The sequence below is a fragment of the Monodon monoceros genome, unplaced genomic scaffold (assembly GCF_005190385.1).
Source record: "Monodon monoceros isolate NGI ecotype Baffin Bay Population unplaced genomic scaffold, NGI_Narwhal_1 Super_Scaffold_14, whole genome shotgun sequence".
Taxonomy (NCBI): domain Eukaryota; kingdom Metazoa; phylum Chordata; class Mammalia; order Artiodactyla; family Monodontidae; genus Monodon; species Monodon monoceros.
Window position 1 is genome coordinate 67,737,124 of NW_021703770.1, and position 27,578 is coordinate 67,764,701.

Sequence of the window (27,578 nt, forward strand, 5' to 3'; positions counted from 1 at the left end):
TTAGGGGAGGGGAGTGTGTAGGAGGTGGGCGTCTGAAAAGTGGAGAGGGCCGCGCGTGTGCGTGCGTGTGTGTGCGTGTGCGTGTGCGTGTGGCGGGAAGGGATGAATGGAAGGGAGTGCCGGGGGGAGGGTCGGCCTGTCTTGTTTGGACTCTGGAGAGGGAGGACGAGGAGGAGAAATTAGAATGCGAATGAATATGAATGAGCGTGAACGGGGGCGTCTGCGGGTGCTGGAGACCCTCGGCGGCGGGTGGAACTGGGGAGACCCGGGCGGGGCTTTCTCGCTGGGGGCTGTGCTGGGTGTCGGGAAGGTGGTCGAGGCGGGTGCGAAGGAGGGAACCGGGTTCGGCTGAGGTGCCCCGGAGGTAGAGACGGTGGGAGTGGAGACGGCGTGGTGCCCGTGGGAGACGGGCCCGGAGGCGAGAAGCCGAGGGCGGGCAAGCGCGGCGGAGCGCGGGCCGAGCTCCGAGACGGCGGGCTGCGAGCGCGAGCGCGTCCGCTCGGCCGGCGCTGGGCGCGCGGCTCCGGGATCCCGGGGCCAGGGTCGCCCCTGCCGCTGCGGCCGGCTGCCCGGAGGGCGCCCCTGCCGGAGTCTCAGGGGGAAAGTTGACCGAGTTGGATGGGCGAGAGGCGGGCGATGCTGCGGCGAGGAGGTGCGCCGGCCGGGAGCGCGGGGATGGAGCGGGACGCCGCGAGGAGACCTGGCGTAGTTTTCTCCACTAAAATGCTGTAGAGATTATCACCAGGCGTGAAAGGAGAGGACGCGTGGCTTTTTCTAGGAATGGAGAATGTTTCCTGGGTGAGGATAAATATGATTTCTCCCTAGAGAGAATGAAATTGTTTGGAAGGGTCTTGGAAATAAGACCTGGTCCCGGACGGTTAAGATCCAGGACAAACTCTCCATGAACCCCAAGGAGGCTCTCTTGCTCTCTCTCTCACCTAATAGATTAGAGCGGAGGAGTTCTGCGGAGAATTCAGTTTCTTCAGGCTCGGTGTCAGATTTCATGGGCACGTTTGCTGTACCTGGTGGAACAACGCACGGGGCTCGCGCACCTGGAAGGGCAGGAACAAGCCTCCCGGCCAGTTGTCTCAAGAGGTTTTCTGCGGATCTTGGCACTGAAACCCCGTTCTAACCCACTGCGGCCCTCCTGGGTCCTTAGTGGTAGGTTAGTGAGAAAAGGACAGAGATCTCTATGTTTTTAAAAATTCATTCCGTGCAGGGAAACTCTGCTCAAGGCAATCCTTCACACATTGCCGGGAGTTTGGTTTTTATTTGTTTTGAAATTAACTGGCTCTTTCTAAACCGTTCCTTCAGGACTGAGGTTTATAACTTAAAACAGAGCTCCCAGGAAAATGGTTGCATGATGTCTTTGAAATGCTAGTAGGGACACACGGAATAGTCTGAAGATTCGGGTCAATGAAGGGGTCAAGAACACGAGTTGCTAGATTCCACCTCTGTCCATTGTCTGGGAGAAGGGGACTAATAGAGGCAGAAGCCTTTTTTCCTTTTTTTTTTTTTAAACCCAACCTTTAAGACATCAGAGATCATGAGGGCATGCTTCTTTTATGCACAATAAACATAACCGTCACCATTCATGATGAATGAAAACAACAGGAAAAAATAGACCCTGACAAATAGATAATTTAGCATATAGAAAAGGACAACACAGAAAGTTCCAGGCCACTGACCCCTCTGAAAGCTGTTGGAGGCAGCTGAAGAGGGAGAGAACATGAACTAGTCTACCTACAACTTCCAGAAATGATCACAGCCTCTTCATGATCAGGGATTGTGATGAATGATGATACTAAACATAATGGCCCTTCTTTCCCTCCACATTTACATATGTTTACCCCAGTATCCTTTTTTCATCGTTTTATTTATTTTTTAGGAAGTACCAAATTTGCAGCTTCCTTGCCAGGCACCAGGCTGAGTACTTTATGTGTATTCATTTATTAAACCCTCAGAACAGCCTATGAAATGGGTGCTATGAGCATCCCCAGTGCAATGATGTGGAAATGGGAACAGGGCATCCCAGGGCTACTGAATGGAGGAAGAGGAGCTCAAAGCCAGGTCATGTGACTCAAGAGCTCCTTGAGGTGCGTGCTCACCGTACTGCCTTTAGATCTTAGGGTGCGAGTGACACCTGTTGGCACTACCTGCTCCCCACTGGGAAGCAGGCATAGTAATTTGCATTTACCCCATCTTCAGAGTCAGTGCCACTCACGTGGTGTGATTCCAGGGAACCAGGAGGGTCCTCCTATACCTTTCCCTTTCCCACTGCCCTCTCTACTGATAGACCCAGATTGGCGTTTCTTCCTTGTACAGTTAAAGACAGTTGAAAAGTGCATTTGGCTTTGAAAGAGAGGAAGAGGAAAGACTCAGAGATGGCACAGTGCTAGTAATAAGTCTAGAAAGTGTGTGAAACTACCTCTGTTTTTCTCTTCGGTCTCTCATTCCTTTTCTAAATTGAATTCCATCATGAACTAAAAATCGTCCTCCCTTCCTTCTTTGTTTCCTTTCTTCCTCAGTGCTGCCCTCAAATACTTCTTTCTTCTTTTCGTAATTGCTTATTATGTCAAAGGCTATGCTAGCTGCCAAGTTTGCAGAGCTAAGTGATATACTACCTCTCCTCCCCCAGAGGCTTGGAGGTAGGAAGGGAAAGCAGAAGGTCAATGAAGCGGGGCCCACTTGGCACTGAGTGCTATCACCAAGTGCTGTCACTAAGGGAATTACCTGTCTCTTGGGGAGGGGAGAGGAGAGGAGAAGAGAGTAGACCGTGACTGAGCAATGGAAACAGTGGGGCCCAGGGAGGATTTTGGAAAAGTTATTAATGAAGAAATAATAATCTAAGGATCAACTAATCCAATGTATGGTTGGTTGTGTCATTCCTCACTGTAGAATCTCAGACAAGTCACTTTGCTTCACTTCGAGGCCTCATTTTCCTGTGTAAAGTGGGCATGATGTATGACTTGCCCCATGGGAATAAGCCTGACAGTTCTTCTTCATCCTCCACCTACGTGTCTTGCTCCCTCACCTCATGTCACATCCATAGAGGCCTTTGCTGACCACGCCATCTGATTTAACACCCCAGTCAGTCTATTGCATTTTCAATCAAAACATTGCTTTGTTTATAATTTCCCATCTCCGCCACTCAAAAACAATGCTGTTTCTCTAGTGCTTATAACAATAGTTAAACTCAACATTTGCTGAATTAAAAAAAGATAACATGTGCACATTTTTAGCATAACACTTTGCGCACAGTATTGACTATATACGTATACACACATATATGTAGAATACAGTAAGTATGAAACATATACGTATACACAGGCAGACATACCCTAATGACATCAGAGTCTATGGGGTTTTTTCTTTCTTCTTTTTATTTCTCAGTATCTTGGTAAAATTCCTTTTGAGAAACTCCAGTCCTGTCCCCCTTAAAGTTGAGAGAGAAGCAAAATATCTATGCACAGGAAGAGTGAGATAACTGAGTTAAGAGAGTGTCCCTAGAGACCAGACTCAGAAGTGCAGATGTCTAGATTTCACAGGACTTCAAATACTAAGATTTGAGACACCAGCTTGAAGGAATTAAAGTTCCTCCTTAATTATTTCACTGCTTTTTAAAAAAAATTTTTTTGAAGACTTCCAGGTCTGCATTTTTGTTTGAATGAAATAGTGTGCAGTTTGATCAAGTGTTCTTCTATGTCCATTGAGAAAAGTTCCCAAACGTGCCACTAAATGTGTGTTTTTTGCCCTGGTGCCTGCTTGATGGTGGGCCCTTCTTGGCACCTTTTTTAAGCAAGAAAATTTACATCCTCCACACATCCTCCTGCAACTAGCTTAACTTCATGAATATCTGACAGATATTGTAATGACAGGATGGCTGCTCAGTTGGAGCAAAGATAAGGTTCACTCTGGAACAAAATGTGGAGACCTACAAGTGGAGTGTGTGCATGGCGGTAAAGGCTGTGGTACATCAGTGTGCTGTCCAATGCCTGCTGAGGCCACAGTCAATTCTAGTTGAACTGATTCACTTGTTATGCATAGCAATGAATGTCCCAGAGTGTTGGGGATACGGGAGAGAGATACTTCTTGCTATTATAAGCACTTTACATCACAGTATTTAAAAGTGACCCCCCCCAGAGGGCTGTTTTATTAGGAGGTAACGTGAAAAAGAAGTGGAAGATGGATAGGGGATGTAAGAGTGTTTTTAAGGACACCAGAAAGCCTGGAAGATTCGAGAATTACAAAAGGAGAAAGTGAGGAAATTTCTTTGGAATATTTTGCTTCAAGAATTATTAGTAATAGCTAGTTTTAAAATTTGAAAGGGATAGCCAAGCACCATCTTTTTAAATTTCTGTTTGGGTTAAAAACAAAGCCTCAATATTTACCTAGCACACACTTTAGTGGTCTAACAGCACTGATCTTGTGGCTACTATTATCATAATTAATATTGCAATGATATGCATGTAGAGTGTTTCTAATATCATGAACTGAGCCACCACTACTGACACCAGGAGTTCAAGCATTTCTCACTCAGTAGTTTATTGCCAAACATTGGCGACCATTGGGGATTTCTGTGCAACAAACGCTACTACACGCCTACTATGTCAGAGCCCTCATATCAGAGACACAAACACTTCCTTTACTACCATTAAAATCTGCTCCCCTGCCCTCTGCTTTTCTCAAGATTTCAGAAGATCAGATTAGACTCCTCTGCATGGTGGCTTAGCTAGACATCCAACAAAGAACGAGAGAAGGTGGCATGACTGAAAGCAAAAAAGAGAACATTAATACAAAGTCAGTGAATCCTGATGCCTCCCAACTCGGTTTTTGTATGTATGTATGTATGTATGTATGTATTATCTATCTATTGATACCTATCTATCTGTCTGTCTATTGGATTACATTGTGTTCAAAGGAAAGCAAAGATCTTTTTTTCTTTTTTCTCTCGTTTTTAAACCAAGGATGTTAAAATTTTTATCCATTTCAGCACCATATGTGGAGAGAATATCTCTACAAGATGATGAACCTTTGCAGCAGATTTGCTCACATCTCTCTGGTTCCAGAATCGGTCCTATATTATTATATAATGTTTATCTGAGATGGTAACATTAAGGAAGGTATATGGAATCTCTATAATTTACTTTAACACCTTTTTTTTGTAAGTCTAATAATACTTAAAAATAAGTAGTTAAAAGTAAGAAACAATCATATAAAATATGCTACACATGTAACAGCAAGCATATGCAATACTGAACAGTGGCCCATCAGAAACGTAAAACCTAATATAAAGTGCATTAGCTCAGGCTAATATGAAGCAAACTATTTATTTATTTACTTATTTATTTATTTTTGGTATGCGGGCCTCTCACTGTTGTGGCCTCTCCCGTTGCGGAGCACAGGCTCCGGACGCGCAGGCTCAGCGGCCATGGCTCACGGGCCCAGCCGCTCCACTGCATGTGGGATCTTCCCGGACCGGGGCACGAACCCATGTCCCCTGCATCGGCAGGTGGACTCTCAACCACTGCACCACCAGGGAAGCCCAAGCAAACTATTTTTTAGGTATATATAAATGATGGATTTTTTTAATTTGTCCACGGTATTATAATATGCATATATGATCCCCCCAAAATATGCCAATGTGCATAAATATACATTTGTTTTCATTTTAAAATCAGTGATACAATGATTTCAAATCACAATGAACCTGCTGCTGCTTATTTCCATGCATTTTTACTCAAGAAATCTAGAGAATTTTTAAAAACCATTAAAGACAATACAATCATATAATTTCCCTTTATATTTTTGAATGGGAAAATTAAAAAATGAAATTGATAGTAGAGAAAATGAGTAGTCCTTTGTAAAATCACTGTGATATTCCGAGGCAGTCTTGAAAATTAGAAGTGGCATTCCGGGCCAAATGGCATAGATTCCCTTTGCATTTACTAGATCCCAAAGTGCCCTCAGTAAGGCTATGGTCTCACCTGAAAGAGTTACAACTCACTACATTATACATTGTATTAAATAGTGTCCTTTGACCTCTTAGGTTTGCCTGGTATGTTTTCCATAGCGGGCTTAACAGAGCAGCGGTAAGGAACTGACAGATTTTGAATACAGTTGTAAATATAGCTCAGTTTTGAATATGTTATATATAAAAATAAGTTGATTAAAATAAAAATTAATTAAGGCACAGAAATCTATTCTTGGTTTTAATCAATCCTGAGTACCTGCAAACAGATCCTCAGGTGCGTAGTCAAATCAGTGGTGCTGGGACAGAGTGGGAAATACACAAAAGCAATTTTCCCAAGAAGCACATCCAGTCTAGAAAAAGTCTTGTTAAGATGGCATCCAACAGCGGTTCGTAGCAGATGCTCTGGCTGTCCCACCGCACCCCTTTGTCCTTACCATTTCGGTGCACACGGGCCCAGTTCCTCCCGGCAGCGCCTGGATTTCACATGCAGGGCAGGCTGCGGCTCCAGAGAATTTCTACCTCCTGACTGATAGAAGTTGGAAGAGAAATACTTCAGCTGCCTCGACACTTGGCAAAGATGAGTCAAAGGTGCATATTCTGTATCATTTCCCCAGCTTCCGTGGCCCTCAGGGGTAATTTGTTTCATAATTTACTGAGTTGGCCAAAATACTCGTTTGGGTTTTTCTGTAACATCCTATGGAAAAACCCAGATGAACTTTTTGGCCAACCCAATACCTTTTATTGGCTCTTCCCCTTCTCGGTTTCACGTCCACACTCCTCTTCCGTGGTTTCCAGGGATCATCTCGCAAACAAACTGCTTGCATTTGAATTTTCATCTAAGGGACTGTTTCCATAAAAGGCCAAAGTAAGACATGGTTACACTCACCTGGTGTCCCATTCTTGGCACCGGTACCTTGACTAAGTAATCAGTAGGATGCAACCTGGATTTTATACATGAAAACAACTTAAAGTGATTCTTTAAATCGATTTTATAAAAATCATAAAGAGATGAGCAGGTAATGACTTATCCCACAGCTCACGAGCGCTAACCCAAACGTCACAATATACTGCGTACAAGAAATTTTACACAGTGGGATGCTGACATGAATTTCCCGTTTCTTCCTCACTAAGGATCTGAGTCACTCTCGGCAAGAGGTGACGAAAAGAACTAACTCTGTTTTGCTCATGCCTGTATTTCTCTTCCAACATTGATGGGTTCTGCCCAGCTACTTCTAGATATCCTGTATAATGATGATCTCCAATGAAGTAAGCTTGCCCTCGCAACAAAACTCTTATTCTAATTATATGCTAATTATTCTCAGTCTCTGCCTGTGTGCAGCTCAACATCTGTTTTCAGTACAAAGTTACCAACTCTTACATTCAGAAAAAGTCACTGCTGGCAAGGGTTACTCCTGGGTGCCTCTCATCGGTCCCTGACACCTCCTCCTTTCTCCATTTGGCAAAGCTCAGTTCTCTGTGAGCCCTCATTTCGAAAAGGAAAGGTGAGCCTTTATGTTTCTACTCCTTTTGGCAGAAAGAACAACTTCCAGATGGTGTCATACTCTGAAATGGAAGCAGAAGAACACACCTGTGATACTTGCTGTCGCTTTAGCTCAGAGGTTTTACTGCTTTACTGTTTAATTCCAGTCATGTGATGACACACTGATTAATGAGCTGTGTTTTGTTTCTTAAGTCTCGTTGGAGAAAAGGCATGTCCAAGGTTGAAAGATGGAGAAAGAGGCCCGTCTCAGCGACAGTTAAGCTTGAACCTTTGGGAATACACGTCGAAGCCCATTAGAAATAAAAAAGCTACCAGAACACACTGTCATGCTTCTTCTGCCATAAATGCATCCTATAAATGATTGCTCTGAGCCGACAGTCTCTGTAGCGTGAACCAACCCTTCAACTGGGCAACACTGCATGTTAACATTAATGCTTTGCCCAGATTTATAGTGCTAAAGTGCTGTTATATCTTTTAATGCACTTGGTTCTCAAACTAACCACAGAGGTATCTAGAATAAGCAAGTAACACAGCGAGTCAGTGACTGTTAACCTCTTTTTCTGCCTCGTAGCCATCGTTTACCATCAGTAAAACACATTATCTCTGTTAGTTAAGGCAAGTAGTGTTAGCCGCTGTAACAAACAAATCCTAAATCTGGGTGGCTTTAGACAATAAAACTTTCTCTCTCCCTCACACAAATGTTGTTGTTGTTGTTTTTAATTATTTATTTATTTTTGGCTGCGTTGGGTCTTTGTTGCTGTGCGCGGGGTCCCTCTAGCGGCGGCGAGCAAGGGCTACTCTTCGCTGCGGTGCGTGGGCTTCTCATTGCGGTGGCCTCTCCTGCTGCAGAGCACAGGCTCCAGGCATGCGGGCCTCAGTAGTTGTGGCTCGCAGGCTCTGCAGCCCAGGCTCAGTAGTTGTGGCGCACGGGCTCAGTTGCTCCACGGCATGTGGGATCTTCCTAGACCAGGGCTCGAACACACGTCCCCTGCATTGGCAGGCGGATTCTTAACCACGGCACCACTAGTCAACGCGGAAGACTTGCCATGTGATTGTCCAGTGACTCAGCTTCTTCCAATTTTTGGCTTCACCCTCCTCCCGTTCAGCTGATTGAAGGGGAAAGAGTGAGAGAGGGGAGGTTTGCTTATGGAAGGTTTTTAAGGACCAGACCTGGAAAGGAATACACAGCATTTCTGGGCTTATTATTTGGCCAGTACTCAGCCACATGGCCATATCCAAGTTTAAGGGAGGCTGGCAAAGGTAATCTAGCTCTGGGACCACGAGGAGAAAGAAGTAGGATTATGGAGAACACGTAGCCAGATATAATATGCTGCTTCTAAGTTCCTCATTTTGTCCTGTGACCTCCTCCACTAGAGTACTCCCTCCCCTTCATGCACTTCCCTTCTCTAGGAAACGTTCACCCGTCACGGTCGCTGAGCTCAGATGTTGCCTCCTCTGAGAATCCTTCCCTGATGGGCTCGTGCCCATGCTCAATTTGTATAAGGTACCCCTTTTCTTGTTCCCTTTCCATCTTAATTATCCGTTATTATTGAATTACATGAGCTCTATTTCCTCTTCTGTCTTTGGACAGTGTGTATTAGTGACAATACATACTTGCTGAGTTACCGAAAGAATGGAGCCCATTATTTCCCTTATATCCTCTAGTGGCACCAGAATAGCAATCCTCCAACACATACAGGACAGACTTCATAAGGGTCACCTGTAGCGTTTGTCACACCTCGTCCCTCAGCACCAACCCTCAAACGCTCCTCCCCCCACCCTGCTCCCTTGGGCAGAGTATATATCAAGCTCACTCATGACTTGAGGCACCGCATGACTTGGTCATGTGACTTGCTCTGACCAATGGCATGTGGGCAGAAGTGAAGATGAGTCTGTTCACAACAGCTGAGCCACAACCCACTCACACAACTGTAAGCAAGAAAGCAGTGTGAGCCTCTGAGCTTTGTAGCAGTGTTTGTTGTACAGCATCACAAAAGCAAATGGTAACTCTCTCACCCTGATCGTTTTTTAATAATGGATCAGGGTGGTGCCTAGAAATCTGTATTTTAAAAGCCCCCAAGGTGCTCAGCCAGCCATGTTTGAAACTATTGTACACACTAGTCTCCTACTTAACAGCAGAAAAACCTACTATTAAGCCCATGAAGCGGGTCATCTCTTAAGACTTTATTGTCAGCCATTTCCCCAATCACTTGCCAGGGAACATGACTTTGGTTAGACTCTCAGCTGTTCTCAGGGCATGGTGAACATGGACCCTGCTGCAGTGGGGGATTTGGGAAGCAGAAGCAGCCTGGAGATGAGCACTGCTGGACCCTGCCAGCCTCAGTGTGGGCAGTAGTGCTATATGAGCCTATATAGGATGTAGGTTGGTATAATTTCCTTCTTTCAACTTGAATTCATTGTTTCAACATAGTGTATTAAAGTGGGCCAGATTACCAAATCTTAAACAATCAGTTTATTCTAAGTCATTAGGTAATATAATTTAAAGGTAAAATAATTATATTATGCATATGGTCTAGCAATAAGAGATGTGTTTAACAGTAAATAGCATAATTACTATTTCATATGTGTTTGCAAGGACTTTTTCCCTACATACCTGGCATGTAGTATGCTATTGTTGGCCATTTTTTAAAAGACGCTTCAGTGATTTTGTTATGCCTCTTTTTAGCCATATAATATGACTACACATGATTTCTCCAGTGATACACATTCTCTGCTCATGAACTGAGGATTTGCAATAGGTGCAAAAGAACCTGGCTCCACGATAGCTGTTCTTACATGCTATAGTTCAATAAGTGACAAAGGAATTTGACTTTTGCTGTTTCTTTAGCAGAGGAGGGAAAGTGTAGGGAGAAGAAATATATTCAACTCTTTAAATGCTATATCTTATTTCCTCCTATCATGGTAGTAAAGGAAGAGGAGATAGTCATAAGAACACTGAGAAATTTCTCACATCCGTGAATCACAATAGGTAGGGAGATCAGAGTACTTTAAAAAAAAGAGTTGACAGTAACCTTCATTTCAAATACAGAGTTATAATCCCAAAGCACAGGCGTATCGTGTCAGAATCCTCCAGGACTCCTCTAGTTTGTCACAGGCAGAAGTCCTGGCTCATTTTTTGTGCTTGCCCTGTTCCTAGCCTACTTCCTAACTTTAAAAATGTTTGTTGAGGGCTTCCCTGGTGGCGCAGTGGTTGAGAGTCCGCCTGCCGATGCAGGGGACACGGGTTCGTGCCCCGGTCCGGGAAGATCCCACGTGCTGCGGAGCGGCTGGGCCCGTGAGCCATGGCCGCTGAGCCTGCGCGTCCGGAGCCTGTGCTCCGCAACGGGAGAGGCCACAGCAGTGAGAGGCCCGCGTACAGCAAAAAAAAAAAAAAAAAAAATGTTGAATGAATGGATGGGCAAGTGGACAGTGGTGGGGAGGGGAGATTTCTTCTGAGCCCAAATGGGAATCATTGATGATGCTAATCCAAAAAGTCATGCATGTGGTGAAACAAACATTTGCTACCAGAAACTTTTGCCCTTTATCCCTGTCCAAGGAGGGTCTCATGCTAGCACCATCTGCTGGGGGCTTCTTGAGATGCCCATGCAGATAAGTCTTCTAGATTAGCCTGCCACTTCCTCAAAAGCTGGCGGACCCTATTTCTGATCCAAGTGCTGCAGAATACTTTTGTCTGCTGTTACCTTTTTATGGATGCCATTGAATACTTTATAGTATCGTTGGCGTTTTTAGCAAATCCTATTTTCAATATATCCTTGAAGAAACAGACATAAAGATGATCTGCTTTTAAATTCATGTATGCTTATATCTCATGCTAAGAAAAAACATTCTTCATTGAAATTGAAGCAGTTTATGTAAAATGACTAAGTTACTAAGTATTTGTAAGCGAACTGAGAGGATGAGTTTTATCTAAATGCTCTGCAAAAGCATAATTCAGGAAAAAGCACAGCCTTCTTATCATAACCAACATATGAACCTGCTATTAATGGATGTAAACTTAACTTATCCTGCAGAAAGTAGGAGTGGATCCTCTGAGCTTAACTTGAAGAAGGCAGGCAATTTTTTCTCTCATTATTACTTGGTCTAAGGCACAGAAATTCAGGCAAAATTTCCTGTCATTACTACTGAGTCTAAGGGTGGAAATAAAGGTAAATACAACAAATACCCTATAACACTTCACCGTCATTTGTAATTTTAAGCATAGACATCATTAGACAATTTTAAAAAGGAAATGCAGATGGCTTAGTCCTCATATTAAAAAGCACACGATAATGCTAACTGTGGTCTTGAATGAGAAAGGAAAGCTCTGGGCACTCCAAGCAAGGTTCTAACCATAAGTCTGTCCTCAATCTTAATGTTCCTTATTCTTTTTATTGGAGTATAATTGCTTTACAATATTGTGTTAGTTTATACTATACAGCGAGGTGAATCACTACATGTTTTTCTTTTTAATAAGTTTATTTATTTATTTACTTTTGGCTGCGTTGGGTCTTTGTTGCTGTGCGTGGGCTTTCTCTAGTTGCGGCAAGCGGGGGCTACTCTTCGTTGCAGTGCGCGGGCTTCTCATTGCGGGGGCTTCTCTTGTTGCAGAGCATGGGCTGTAGGTGCGCAGGGTTCAGTAGTTGTGGCACGTGGGCTCAGTAGTTGTGGCTCACAGGCTGTAGAGCGCAGGCTCAGTAGTTGTGGTGCATGGGCTCAGTTGCTCCGCGGCACGTGGGATCTTTGCGGACCAGGGCTCAAACCTGTGTCCCCTGCATTGGCAGGCGGATTCTCAACCACTGTGCCACCAGGGAAGCCCTATATGTATTTTTTTAATACCTGGGGCAAAAACCTGGCTAATGAAGTCCAGCAGCTCTGCCCAGAATACAGTCTTATTTCTAAAGTGTTTGGCTAAAGAGGGCCTGGGTTTTTCACCCTGAAGTTGTCAGATGGTTCTCAGCCCAGGGATGTAAGTTTCACAAGAGCAGGCCTAGTTGAATTTTACCTTTTCTACAGGAAATTAGATGTTACATTGTCTTCAGCACCCCCTTTAGGCTCCAAGCCCTTTAAGAGGCTGTATCCAGGCCCAATATGTGTGTTAGATAAGCTTTGTTCAGGCCTGAGTTATGGTGCTGTTGACTGTGAGTTAAAGGTTAATGGATCAACAATATATATGAAATAAAGTCTCTTTAAAGAGAAATACAGAGAAAACAAAACCTTGTTTTATCAGGAAAAATTGTTTTCAGCTGGGCACACAAGGACAGATTATAATGAGCTGATGTAAACAATTCAAATATTTTTTCATGTTTGGTTGGCTATCAAGCCCAAATAAGCATGTCTTTGAATAACATTTTTTGTAAAGGTTAATCGGTGCAGGACCCTGGAATTTCACCAGTTGTTGCTTCCATAATACATGCTTTACAAAGTCACTGTCCTAAACCACTTTCCTATTGGCAATTTTCTTAGGTATTTATCCTCTGGTATGCAATGTCTATTAGTGATTGCATTATGAAACCCCATCACTGTCTGCTGGAGGCCACATAGGAAATGAGGCACTACCATCCTCCACAAATGGAGTCAGAGAGACCACAGGAGGAGACTCAGAAAGCAGCGACATGGTGGCAGCAAAAAACAAAATGAGACAGAAAGGGCAGTATTTCAGTTTAAAGAAAACTAGAGAGCATCCCAAACAAGATCTATTTCTGTTGAGGGCTGCATTCAGAAGACGACCTGTAGGAGTTAGAGATTTCAAAGATGAAGGAATGCTGGCTGATATAAAGGTCCAGCTCACAATCATGGGAGGAAGTGGGGAAAAAAATTGATCGGAAGTGAAAATAGACATCAAGTAGTCAGAGAACTATGTCTCCCTAAAAATGGCAGGAATTGGGGTGGAGAAAAGAATCCATGAACGAAGCACTACAGTTCTCCCTAAATACAGAAGAGTGTGTGACCCAGAGACTGGAGGTCATATCGAGTGGGCAGAGAGGTGGTGTTATGACCTGATGCCATGGGCTTTGGTACATTTTTATTTAAGAATGGAGCAGTTATTCTTGGAAAAGACTTAGGGTAGATTGCCCTCGGTTCAGAAATTGGCAGGAACCTGGTGAGGTCGGAGAGCAGCTCCCCGCTTCCAGGAAGTCTTTCTCCTCATGGAAGTGTTAGGATGTGCTAGGAGAATACTAAGAAGATAACGAAAATATAGAAGAACTTGTTCACAGTAATCTTGGATTCCACTGGGCACCGTCTAAGGGGCGAAGATAAAGAGCAAGCAGTGTTTGAGGAAGCGTCTGAGGGTGGAAGAGTAGAGCCGTGAAAAGTGGCCAGAGAGGCCTGACTTTTGGCTTGGGTCCCATGATTACCAAGATGAGAAGAAGGGAAGGAATTTACTAGCCAGAAAAGGTTCCTAAATTTGATATGAACGTTATAATGAACATTATCTTAATGCTAGAATTGGAGCAGGTCTCAGGTGTTATCAGGGTCGATGCAGAACTTCCCTCTTCGTGGCACACTAAGTGTCCCATAGCCTGGGGGAAGATTTCTTTCCACTATTGCTTGCTGAGCTGTGGTCCAGGTGTGGGTGAGGTCCTAAGGATGGTTTACAAAGCTCTTTATCATCCATCTGCATCTCCTACTGTTTCTCCCACTGTTTCTCCCTGGCGCGACTAAATGTCCAACAAGGTTTCCCTTTCCACTACCAAACTCCAGATGGGCACCACGCATGTGGCCTCTTCACCTCTCCCTGGGGAACTCTTCATCAAATTCAGGCATCAGCTAAAAAGTCCACTGCTCTGTGAAGTCTTACTCACCTGCCCCTCTTCTCCCCAAGCTTCACCAAATTCCTCCTTCAAGTCTTCAACCAAACTGAAGGTGACCTGGAGGGGCAGAATTGGACCGAATTAGACAGACATGGTGTGCCCTGAGACCCCTAAAAACATGACTAATGTTCATGTCTAATGTAAGAAGCATTAGCAAAGTTTGACTGTAAATCAACACGTAAACATATGTATCTGGGAGACGAGAGCCAGTGACGTGTTGTAAAACCTCCGGAGCCCAATTGCCTGTGCTCAAATCTTGCGCAAGCAGCTCCACGGCCTTGAGAAACTTACATTACTTCTCTTCCCTTCTCTGTAAAATGAGGACCATGATAAAGGTTTTTAACAGAGAAGTGCTATGAGACTTAAATGAGCGAAGTAATATAAAGCTGTTGGAACTGCTCCAGACCCATGGTGAATACGCAGTAAGAGGTAGGTATTATTTCGATCAGTACAATTTTTAAAATTCTCTTGACTTTAATTGAGAACTGATGTTGGATTTGGTTACATAATGTATTTTGTTTTTCCTTTGCTTTGTTCATTATTTGATATTTCTGTTTTTCTCTTTCTTTTGGAAGAATTCAAGCAATAAAAAGTAAATTAAAGAAAATCATTAGGAAACACTTCAATTTTTCCTGAGCTTAATATAGCTCATGCATCTTTTCAAATTATGATTTTTTATGCTTAAGAACACAAACACACACATCATAATCATTTAGAAGTAATTTTAAAGGGTTATTTAGGTGCTTATTTCATATTCTACCCATAATCTTTGAAAGAGATTGCACTAAAGTATTTTTAAATGGGTAAAGCAAATAAGAATAAGTTTAGACAGCATGAAACTCTACTTCTTTTCCTTACCAGTTCTTGCTCTTACAAGTCTGTATGTTTTGTTGTTTTTTTTTTTTTGCGGTACGCGGGCCTCTCACTGTTGTGGCCTCTCCCATTGCGGAGCACAGGCTCCGGACGCGCAGGCTCAGCGGCCGTGGTTCACGGGCCCAGCCGCTCTGCGGTATGTGGGATCTTCCCGGACCGGGGCACGAACCCGTCTCCCCTGCATCGGCAGGCGGACTCTCAGCCACGGCACCACCAGGGAAGCCCCTGTATGTTCTTTTATACAGGGCTTTCTTCCTCGTACTTCTTATTAGAAACACATGAGAATGTAAATAACGGTAGCTCTTCAGCGGAAACTGCAAAGTGAAATGTATTCTGTGCTTTAGTGGAGTTTACTCCACTCTTAACATAAAATAGCAAGTGGAAGATTTCAAGACTTGAGGTCTATTTATTAACAGGCTGCTTAGGACAGCACTTGTACTGTCCTTTCCTGGAAATCTTACTAACTCAACAGTAGTCAATCCATCATAGCTTCACAAAGGAGGCGATGAAAAGCATGCCTGTCTGCTGCACTTGAAATTGAAATTAGCCTGATTGGATTGCACAAACAGTCCTCTGTAGTCAGCCCTGGTTGACTTCAAAGGATTCATATGCATGGAAGGAAAAAAATGCAAAGCTACAAAGAGTTGAGAATGTGGAGCAAATAATGTCATTTTTTACTTAAGGCTTAAAATAACAAGCAAAACAAAACCAAGAAAACCCAAAACCCTGCTGTTTCCAAACAATTCATTTTAAAACTATATGTGATTAGCCTATTTACTTGTCATTTAATAGCTACAGGTGGCTCTGAACATTACTACTGAAGTTTAAGGCAATTATCTTTATGTACCTTTTGAAATGCATCTTGCTTCGGTAAGTGAAGAAAATGGATGCTATTCCTGAAATCCTGCAATGTTTGTTTACCATTTACAGTGGGCGTGGCAAATATCAGTGTGTGTAGGGCCAGGCAGGAGTTGTGGTAATGGAAGCAGCGTGGATGGAAAATGTGATGAACTTGTTTAAAGGGGAAGCCATGACTCGGCATCAGCGAACTGCTATCTTGCAGGGAGAAGAAACAGCATTGCCTGCTCTAACGACTGTCAAGTTTTTCCACAATTGCAGTTAATTAAGAAATTAAAACACTGTGTGGGCTAACAAATGAGTCATATTTATTATATTTCACAGAAAAATCAGTTGTGAGGGTGTGTGGAGCAAAAGATGAAAAGGTAGCGTTGCTTGAAAATTAGTCACTACAAGAAATCTCTGTTTCTTCTAAGTTGCAGGGGTGAAAACGTTGCCTGAAGGTCAGCGGCAGATACTTCAAACATTCAGATGTCCAAGTTCAGCTTCTTAAGCAGGAGCCTAGGAGGTTGCGTTTCTGGGGCTGGGCCATTACTGCTGTTTTTGAAGCTGCCACCATGAGGGCTCACACGTCAGCTGCTACAGGTGTAGCTAATATTGTCATTACTTCCTGAATTATTCCCATTCCCTCCCTGTAGCCTCCATCATGGGGATCCCTCAGTGCTGCTACCGCTGCTGAAATCAGTGTTGTCACGACTTCCAGATCTGTTGCCACTGCAGCATTAATATCACTGCAGCTACCACTGAGGGCAGCTTTAGAGGAAGCAGGTAGAGAGTAACTTCTCCCCTCATCCACCAGTATGACTTTCTGTCAGGTCCACCCATTGGCAGATGACATAGAAATGATATGCCAATTTCTTTAAGGGTACATGTGCAAAATTCTCCTGAAAATGTTAGAAAACTAGGTTGACCATACATATAAAAAATCCATCAGTAATACAGAATAATGGCATTGGTTTTATCTAGTAATGCAGGAATGCTTGAACAATAGAAATTCTTTTCATGTCATTTGTCACATTAACAGATCGAAGGCGGAAAACCATAGGATTGTCTCAGAAGATGTGAGAAAAAAACATGATGATAAAATCCAATACCCATTTATATTACAAGCTTTTTACCAACCTAGGAATAGAAGACAACTTTCTTAACCTGATGTGTTTACCTATAACAAAGCCATCAACATTATCATATTTAGTGTTGAAACAATCAATATTTTCTATAAACACTAAGAAAAGGAAAGAGATGTCTGCTGACCGTCCTTATATTTATTATTGTTCTAGAGTTCCTGGCCAGTACAGTCAGACAGGATGAAGAAATGTTATATAATCAGGAACAGAAAAAGACATAAATTGTCATTGTTTGGAGACGTATAAAATTACCCATATAAAAACCCAAGAAAATCTGTAGTTAACACTATTCAAATCAACAAGGTTTTTAGGTATAAAGTCAAGGTAAAAAAAAATCACTGAAATTGTTATAAAACAGCAGCAACTAATTAGAAAATATTATTTTTTAAATATACCATTTATATTAAACATTAATGTACCTAAGAATTAATCCAGAGAACACATGTAAGACCTTTCACTTAATTTTATCGAGTGACATAAATACCTATATATACCTAAAAACAAACAAACAAAAAAACATGAGTATACCATGTTCATGGTTGGGAAGGCATAGAATCATAAAGATGGCAATCTATAAATTTATAGTTATTCCAATAAATACTCCACTAGTATTTTTCTTAGAACTTTATCTTAAAAGTCATATTGAAAAATCAATGGAAAGAACAAGCCAAGATTATGTATAATATTCTATCAAATATTAAAACTTAATAAAGTTATAATTAAAATAGCTTTCTTTGGCTTAACGATACACTAATAAACCAATGGGGAAAACTGCGTAGCATCAAAAAATAGATCAATGGATATACTGAATATTTTGGACTAGTAATGAAAGTTGAGGTACGACAAATCAGTGGAAAAAATCATACTATTTAATAAATGATGCTGGAATAATTGACTATCCACATATAAATAAAATCTGTATTTTGTATCATATTATGAAAACCTACTTGGGTTAAAGACTTAAATAAGAAAAGCACATCTTTAAAATATTTAAAAGTATATATAGAAAATTAATGACTTTGGTGTAAGAAAGGGTTTATTAAACAAATACCAGAATATAGGAAGAGCCAAAGAAAAGACTGATAAATTAGAGTATATGAAAATTTTAAATTCTAGGCATCCAAAATAAAGGTTAAATACCAGCCAGAACACTGAATTAGGTATTTACAAAACATGTAACTGCAGAATATAATATCCACTGTATATCAAGGATCCCTACAAATCAATGAGGTAAGTAATTCAATAGAAAAAAATGGTTAAAGATTCTGACACAATATTCACAAAAGATGATAAAAAGAATAGTGGGTTGTTATGGAAATATAATTTAAAACAGCAAGGTACAATTTAACAACTATAAGACCGATCGTTGCCAGTTTGAAAATATAAAACCGTGGCAGGAACTCATATACTGATAAGAGGAATTTAAATCTGTCACTTTGGAAAGTAATTTGACAATATATGGTAACATTGAAAAAAAGTATATATATTATATATTGTTATATATATATATATTTGTGTGTGTGTGTGTGTATATATATATATATATATATATTTACAAACAGAAATTCCACCAGGTAAATCTTCTTCCTAGAGAAATCTCCCTAGAGAAATCCATACACATGTACAAGTACTTGAGTACTGACCAAAATCCACAATGCTAGCCCTATCCCAGGACCCCCTTTTCAAACAAAGCTGTTAGGTGGATGGTTAGAAAAGTGACACTTTGTATGGCCCCTGGGACATGCTGGCATCCGTACAGCACTGTCTGTCATGAATGACCATAACCCACCTTAGAAAGATTGTAAACACTGAGAGGCTGGAATGCTCCCTTCCCTAAAACTGATCACTATAAATACTTGTTAACTAAACAAAGGAATGTCATTTCTATTATCATCATATAAATAAAGGAAAGTTATTTCTATCATCAAGTCACAAATACTTTAACAGAGGGGAGAAAAGACCATTTTTAAAACAATCTCAAATTTTCCTCCAGATTCATCTTGCATTTTGTATGTCTAACTGCTGTATAACACCAGCTTGTTTTATTCACCGTTGGTACCATAACCCATTTAGAAATACGAAATGTCTTTATGACCACATGAGTAATTAACCAAGTAAAAGGCAATATATGAGCCAATTATTCCAGGGCATAACCTTATCCTTGGAAGGAAATTTGATAATAAAAGGGTTTGAATTACTTTTTTTTTCTATTTTAAGAGTATCAAACTGATTCCCAAATAAAATCTAATGCACTAAGATAATATGGTTCCATAAAAGCAACAGCAGCCTTATACCCTTTCTAATGAAGAAAATTAATTTCCTAGCCTATTTGAAATGTCAGAATTCACACTTAAGATTTCCATGAACTAAAATAAATAAACTAATAAGAAACAGTTAAGGGAAAAAACTGAAATAGTAGTGCTATCAAATGGGTTATATGATAACGATTTCCATTTAATAAAGATTTTTGTATATTTTCCTAAATATAAATTCTTCAAGGAAAACAGAATGTTCTGTTAACACAGGAGAAACACTGAAATGGAATAAATGATTTTCCTTTCCTCTTTTGAATAAAATAAATGTCAATTACTTGGCCCATGACACACCAAGTTAGATTGACAGGAAAAAAAAGAATGTGGTTGAATAGCTTCTCATTTGGTGCACTGTTTATGTATTTGGTCTTGATGATAATGCACTGAAACACAATCAATCACTGATTTTAATTTCCTTTATTGTGTTACAGACAGATGAGAAGGCAAGAGAGTTGAATGAAGGAGTTGTTTAGCCAGGCCGTGCACCGTCTCTAGATCCGGATGGCACACATATCCTGCGTTCTTTGCAACCTGACTAAGCATGGCTAAGAACCTCCTCACGCAGTCCATGCAGCTCACAAAGCACTTCCCTAAGAGACGGAGTTCAAAGAAGACTCACCACCTTCCTCTTTTTGTATGTGAGGGGATCATAAAACAAAGAACCTAATTTTCATGAATCACAGAATAAAGACGTCTTATATTCTGTATGTATTGTATGTTCTGAAAACAACAAGATTAGTAATAGTTGCCTTTGACACTACCAGGCACTCAATAATCAAGAGTGTAAAATAGCTAGTGGGAAGCAACCACATAGCACAGGGAGATCAGCTCGGTGCTTTGTGACCACCTAGAGGGGTGGGATAGGGAGGGTGGGAGGGAGACGCAAGAGGGAGGAGATATGGGGATATATGTATACATATAGCTGATTCACTTTGTTATGAAGCAGAAACTAACACACCATTGTAAAGCAATTATACTCTAATAAAGATGTAAAAAAAAAGAGTGTATTTACTAATACTTTTCATTATAATATGTTGGCAATTCCTGGTTCTTTCTCCCTCTTTCTCTTTTTAACCGGACAGACATTAATAAGAATTTATAATATAAAGTGAATGAAATTATTGTGTAGAGATGAGGATAATAATTTTTTCTTCATTAAGTTGAATATTTTCTATAGGAGTAGAGTCAAACCTAAAGAAATGACCTATAATTAAAGACTTGAAACGTCTTAAGCTTTACGTCCAACAAGAATACAACTGACCCTTGAACAACATGAGGGTTAGGGACCCCGCGACCCTCCACAGAGTCAAAAATCCGAGTATAACTTATAGTCAGCCGTCCACATCCTGAGGCTCCTCCTATCCCGAGGTTCCTCTATATCCTGGAATCCACATCTGTGGATTCAAACAACACGGGATCTTGTACTGCTGTAGTATTTACTACTGAAAAGTATTGCATATTACTGGATCCATGCAGTTCAAACCCACGTTGTTCACAGGTCAACTGTACAGGATTTTTTAAGCCTTTTATTCAGCACTCAGGTTTACCACCCAAGCACCATCCGTTCTGAAATCCTTTAGTTTGAGAAATTGTTTCTTCAAGAAACCTCTTCAAAATGCTTGACTTTTCCTGGAAAGCCATACATATAGCCTCTTATCTTGGACATCTGTCAATATACATCATTACAACTGGTTAAAAAAAGTAACGTATTTGGTGACTAGATAAGCATCCCTTCTTCCAGACAATCTTCTGTGATGCTCAAGGGGATGCAAACCCTCCCTTCTTGTCTCCCCTCCCCCAAGTTCTCCACCTCTCATGGGGCACCAAATACACAAAAGGCATTTATTTGTTTTTCTGTATCTTGTCCAGTTGACTGTGTGCTCCTTGAGAAACAGAGTCACAACTTCTCCATCCCTGTATCTCCCAGGGCCAAGGACAGTGCCTGGTATCTGAGTTTAATAAAGTGAAAAGGATAGTTGAAGAATCTTTCTATTAAAATAAAATCCACTTCTATGTCCCTTGCCACTGGATATTTCTGAATAGCCGAGAGCACATTTAAAACATTCCATACTGTTCTGTGTTTTTTTTTATTTTGTTTTTTCATGTAATGGCCAGTCAGGTGCAGCCACAAGAGGAAACACAGGAGAGATTTGGGAAAACAAGGTTTATTATACTCACAGGTCCCAGCACACGACGCAGGCCCATGTGGGGAAGCCTCGGGTGATGAGCAGGCAGAAAGCAGGAGTGAGGGGAAAGCCTGGGCTAGACCTTTCCGGGGGCTTCCTGGCAAAGGCAAGGCAGGTTAAGGTGAACAGTTAAGGACTGGCTAGTGTGAATACATTCAGCAGGAGCCTAGCTATGGGATGGTCCCGAGTTGCCTGGTACCTGGCCCTGGGATAACTGAGGCAGGGACTTATTGCCTCTTGGGATGCAGGGGCCCACAGAGCAGGGCAGGCTCTGAGTCGAACAAACTTCCTGCAACTCATACTTCAAGGACAAATGGTAGGAAAACAAACAGCCAAGTCCAAGGTCGCAGGTACCTTCTCCACCCTCGCATGGACCCTGAATACCAGGATTAGAATGGGACTGAAACCTATTGCAATCAATAATAATAATCATAAAAGGTGCGTCCCTATAACTCCATGGAACTACTTTCCATAAATTTTCACTTAATGGAATTGAACTGAAAGTGGTTCCAAGGCATTTATACCATTCTTATTGTCATGTGGGGACACAGTGCAAGAAACCCCCTTAAATATCAGACCTCAAGGTCAGGGAGAGGAGAAAGACTGCCTTTGTGTTTCCTCCAGTCCTGAAACATGGCAGTGTGCTAAGTGGCCACACTGATGGAAGACAAGAAACAAAAATATAAAACAGCAGACATTGTGGCCAGGAAAAGCAGACAGAACATTCAATAGAACAAATAACAAATGTATCTAAATGAAAAGGAAAAAAAGTTCTTTTCACTTGCTATAAATAAATAGAATAAAGTAGCCAGGAAAAGAAAAGTGTACACACAGTGGAAGACACTCTATAATGTGTAACATTATTCATGTATTTTCATCAGTGATACACTTCTCTTTGACTCCGTATGTCAGACAATTGTTACCCAATTAAAAATAAGAGAGTATATAAAAAGAAAGGTGAAAACAAATATTAGTAGAATGATCACACTGCTTTGGTGGAAGTAGAAGGGCCCCAATGATTGCTTTAAATCACCGTCTCAGACCTTATGAGAGATTAAGCCTTGAAGCTCCCATTTCCTTTTCTACCTCATAAACTGATTTGAGGAATAATGAACTACTGTTTGTGAAGCACTTATATCTTTAAATAATGACTGTAATAAGAAGGCAGATGAGGGTCGAAGGAGGAAATATTCTTTTCAGAGCGGAACAGGTTTTATCCAGTGACATCATCTCTGAGACTTTGGCTGCTTAGGCTGGGATGCTATTCTGATACCTGGACCTCATCTCTTGAGAAGCAGCGAAGAGTTGTCCACCGTAACTGTCAGACACTGTGTACTTGATCTCTCTATCAGCTCAAAGCCACCACTCAGGTCTCTTTTGGGAGACAAAGTCAAGGGTCATTTGTGCAGCCTCACACCAAAAATTGAAAATTAGGTAACTCTATCACTCCACCTGGAAGAAGAAAACGCATGGGATTTAATTTGTAGCCATGAGATAGGATGTTGAAGAAATAAAACCTATCTGGCTCCTTGGTTATCAGAAGGAAAAAACAGATAAAGTGCAACTCACTAATACAGGAGTGTCAGAGGTCTCAAAACCGCCAGGGTGTTTATATTTTCTTCAATGCTCTTAACGTTAAATTAGAAAAGATACTAAAGAGCATTGGAACTGATAGAGTATAGAAAGTGATTCTTAACGTTAAATTAGAAAAGATACTAAAGAGCATTGGAACTGATAGAGTATAGAAAGTGATATCAACAAAACTGCTCAGAAATAGAAGGAAGTCTTAGCTTTAAACGTCAAGTCCAAATTGATCTGTAGACAGAGAAAGACTCCCTCCTGGAAAAAAAAAATTGCAGCCCAATGCTCATCAATAGAAACAAAAGATGAGCCTGGCAAACTCATCACAGTGCCAGTGAGGCTGATAAACCACAGGCCAGAGACAAAGCTCTCTGTTAAAAGCGCAGTCTGAGGCTCTCTACTCAACCTGCCAACTGCAGCTAACATGAACATCTCTTAACAAGAAATGTGCAGGGGGTGGAAAAATGAAGGAGTGATTCACTGAAAGAGACAGAAAGCTCCAGATCGTTAAAGGCATTTCCTGAAACACCTGGAGTTGGTTATATGCCAAAGCCCAATGATGCAGCAAAAAAATCTGCAATCAACTGCCCAGAAGAGATCAACATTCAGCAGACCTAAAACTTAGCTAACTATTTATTTAAAATCCTACACATCTGGGGCAGGGCAAGAGTGACTGGGCTGAGGCAAATGTCATTCATGAGAGAGCTAATGAGTGCTGAATAGATCAACCATCTCTTCCTGCCACACTCAAAACGCCCTTGCGGATGAAGCCTTGTTCTGAGGATTTGGCATTTTGCATTGAATCTAGATGTGTTGGCTTAACACGCTTAGCTCTGACTGAGTCCAAGTCTGCTGGTCTGGACAAATTTACTCCAAGCTCTTGAGAGAATCTGGGCCAGAAATCATATACGCCCGAAGATCCAACACAGGATAGTGCCGCTTGAGGAGAAAAACGTTTGTGAGAACCGTGGAGATGCTTCACTAATACCTCTCATCACGAGAACTTTCTGTGGAAGACTCACAGCCCCCAGCTGCTGCTTCCGAGTGCTCTCAGGTGCCCATGCTGAGGCCCCGCTTCCCCCTGCTGCCTCCCATCAATGACTGAGGACAGCGGGGCAGCTTGGGCTGAGTCTACATGTGCCAGACGTGGGGCTCCTCGCACAAGCCACCCTGGCTTGGGGACTTCCTATCAGCTTGGTGAGCCCATCCCAGAACCACACAGTGGTCTGAGGCTCCTTTTTCTCAGTCCTTCCATTCCCCTCTGCTGTCACAGGAGCCACCACCCCTGCAGGACAGTCTAAGTCTAAAGACTCCTTTCTCCTACTCCTATCCCCTCCCTCTTTATCCTTCAGGGCACTTCCTCAGTAAATTGCCTGTGTGTCTAACCCTGCCTGGTCTGCATAGATTCCACTCATGGTAGAGACGAGAGTGATTTATCAAGATGTTTGTTTAGCATTAGAAAAGCACAGCATGGATTTCGTACAAGTCGTGTGAGATTTAAATGATTTTCTTTCTCAGTAGGGTTACTAGAGTGACACATGGTGGGAAGTACAGAAGACATTTGTATTTTCACAAGGCATCTGGCGATGGCTCACTTATGACTACATTTGGTCTATGAACGCCGTGCTATGACTGACCTTGACTGCACTCGTCCAGGACACGTCAGAGGGAAGGCCAGAGGGAAGCCTGTAAAGGGGGAGAGGTGCACTCAGGGAAGATGGAGAAGACCAGGCAAAGACCCAGCAGGCTAACAGCTGCCATGCACTGGGATACTTCCAGAACATTTACAGTGCATTTATACACATTTACAGTGTATAAAACAAAATGCATACTATGTATACAAACACATAAAACCCAAATGTCATCCTTTTGATGAGCCCATGAAAGAGATGATTTCCTCTTGTTAAGGATGAAGAGCACGGGAAGCTGGTTTAACTTGACAAAGAATGCACCATTGGTTAAGAAACAGGAATTAAACCTGGACTGTCACCCTCAAGCCCTGTGCTAACCACAACCCCTGCCTCCTGTCTCTGGGGAAGGATTTCAAGTTCAGTGTGGCCAGGCTTTGATATGCACTGTGATAAACACTATGGTGGGAGAGAAGGGTCCCCTCTAAACAATGCAAGGTCACAGTTTGCAAAGAAAAAAACAAAAACCAAAAAACAAAAAACCTTCCGGGCCTTTTTTAACATGCAACCAGCATCGTCTGCAGGGCAGTAGGTGAAAGCGCAGGAGAGTGTGCTCTGGGTCTCTGGCTGCTCTCCAGGTACACATACAGATGCCTCTTTGATGGGGTGGAATCTGGGCAGAGTGGCTAACAGGACAAGGTTGGGCTTGGGGAGGGTGTGGGTTAGGTCAGGCGATGAGATTACTCCTTCGTAATGCCACATCTCAGCACATGTGTCACATGTTCCCTTCCCAGCAACTTGGCCCACTCCTGAATTGACTTTTAATTGTGGTGGACAGTTCCACTGAGGCTCAGCCTGCTTCTGTGCTGCCAGCACCCCGACGAATCAAACACCTGCGTCTTTTGCCATTTACCTTATGAGATCTTATCCGACTTAGCAGGCTCTCGTTTCAGCCTATGCTTGTACGCAGCCTGGAGATACAGAAAGTTAGCAGCTCCATTAGGGAAAGGGAGCCACTGGCTAATTCTGGGAGCATTCTCTCTGCTCTGAGCAGTCATGGCAAAATTGAGCTACCGTTGATTACAGTAGCATCCTGGATAATGCATGCTTATATTGGCTTTTCACCTTTCCTTGTCTCAATAACCCTGCTTCCTCATTCCCCTATGATCACCTCTCAAAACACAGAGGTGCTCTAATCCTTGCCACAGGCTGTCCTGTCAGGGGAACTTAAGCCAAGACAGTTGGTATAAGAAGTGATTCTAGAAAGAGCTCAGAATGAGATCCTGGAGCCGGGTCCGTCACAGACCATCAGCCCATTTCTGACGATTAGAGGAGGGGGCAATAATCCCTGGCGTGTTTAGCAGCACAGTTACTGAGCCATCTGTGAGGTGACTGGGATGAGGGAGAGGAGGGAAAGGTAAGCCAGCAATGGGTCCTTCAGTCGCTCTAGCAAAGGAACAGCACGGGGCAATGGTAAATATGGTGGTGATGGAGTGGGCTGGCTTTCCCTACCTGCCCGAGAAGGCTTGAGCAAAAAAGAGAATCGGGCTCAGCTTAGTCAGCTATCAACCCAGTGCAGGCAGCTGGAGACAGCCAAAAGGTCTCATGGCAACACTTAGATACCTCCTCCAGACATATAGTAAAATGTGCTAAACATGCAGCCCAGAATTAGCTTAAAAGGGTGAGAACTCAATGGAAACTGAATGTATCATCTGAAGAGGTATCCTCTGCTAAAATAAGGGCCTCATTGGAAATAACGGCATCTTGAGGCCTGGGTTGGGGACTGTTCTATGTCTGCATCAAACCAAGGTACAAGTGGAATTGCCTCGCCCCCCATCACCTCCAGCAACACTCCTGCAGGATGTGTGCTGTACAGGTCGTATATCCCACAGAATTAGCAGTCCAGGGGAAAAAGAAACAGAAAACATTCCACCAACGGACAGTAAGGGACAGTTTACCCTGAAACTTATTGGGCATTTTAGACTCCTAGTTTCAGCACAGGAAGGCTTGTAGTTTTTAGCGTAATCCACTCTGCCATCAGGAGCTAAAGGGGGAATATGGCTGCGACCTGGGGACCCCCGGGGGTTCTCTGGCACTTCTATGCCTGATGCTTACTGAACAGACAATTGTAACAAACACTGCCACAAAAAGGCAAGGCAATCAAGAATGCAGACCCCTCTGGGATGGAGGTCTGCGGCTCTGTACCAGGTGAGCAACGTAGTTCTACCAGAGTGCCGGATGCGGGTGAGGGATACCTAGAAGGCATGGATGCAGAGGGAAATGATAAATTCCAACTGTCGTCTGGATACCACTTGCAGCAGGGAGGACCGTAGCTTGTTCTACTAAACCTGCCTGTATAAAACTTTTTGATAGAAATTGTAGCCAGTCCCCACCTTGAAAATGTGGTGGCAGAGCGGACTTAGTGAGGGACATGACACAATCTGAAGAGTGCAGCAGGCTGGACTGTAACACATGCCACATGGCTCATCTCAGTTTTAGCCTCGCCTCCAGTGTGGCACCTGAGCTCTGACTCACCTGGCTGTACCTCAGACACGCACAGCCTGGATCAGTGCATCATACTCCAGGGCTTTCTGAGATGCCAACAGAGCTCTTTTGACCAGCCACAGGCACAGCCTGAAGCCAATACCCTTGGCGGTGACCTTAAACCAATGGGTGATGAGTGTCAGTGGATAAAGACTGCAGCCTCCCGACTTTCGCAAGGACAT

The 27,578-nt window shown here is 42.5% G+C and overlaps 1 protein-coding gene across 1 annotated transcript; it reads right to left on the minus strand.

Moving 5' to 3' along the window:
• On the minus strand, positions 1–27,578 carry LOC114895360 (vegetative cell wall protein gp1-like). Its single transcript, XM_029222647.1, has 3 exons — positions 27,411–27,578; positions 14,279–14,344; positions 1–726 (listed from the first exon to the last, which is right to left on the minus strand). Exons 1-3 carry the CDS (start codon positions 27,576–27,578, stop codon positions 1–3), a joined length of 960 nt encoding a protein of 319 aa, XP_029078480.1.

Excerpts from the sequence above, each read along its gene's own strand:
- LOC114895360 (XM_029222647.1), bottom strand. The coding sequence starts at position 27,578 with ATGTCCTTGCGAAAGTCGGGAGGCTGCAGTCTTTATCCACTGACACTC. Across the intron at positions 14,345-27,410 it reads ATGATGCACTGATCCAGGCT|GTCACCTTCAGTTTGGTTGA; the intron begins GTGCGTGTCTGA and ends CTGCCCCTCCAG. Across the intron at positions 727-14,278 it reads CTTGGGGAGAAGAGGGGCAG|CATTTTAGTGGAGAAAACTA; the intron begins GTGAGTAAGACT and ends TAATCTCTACAG.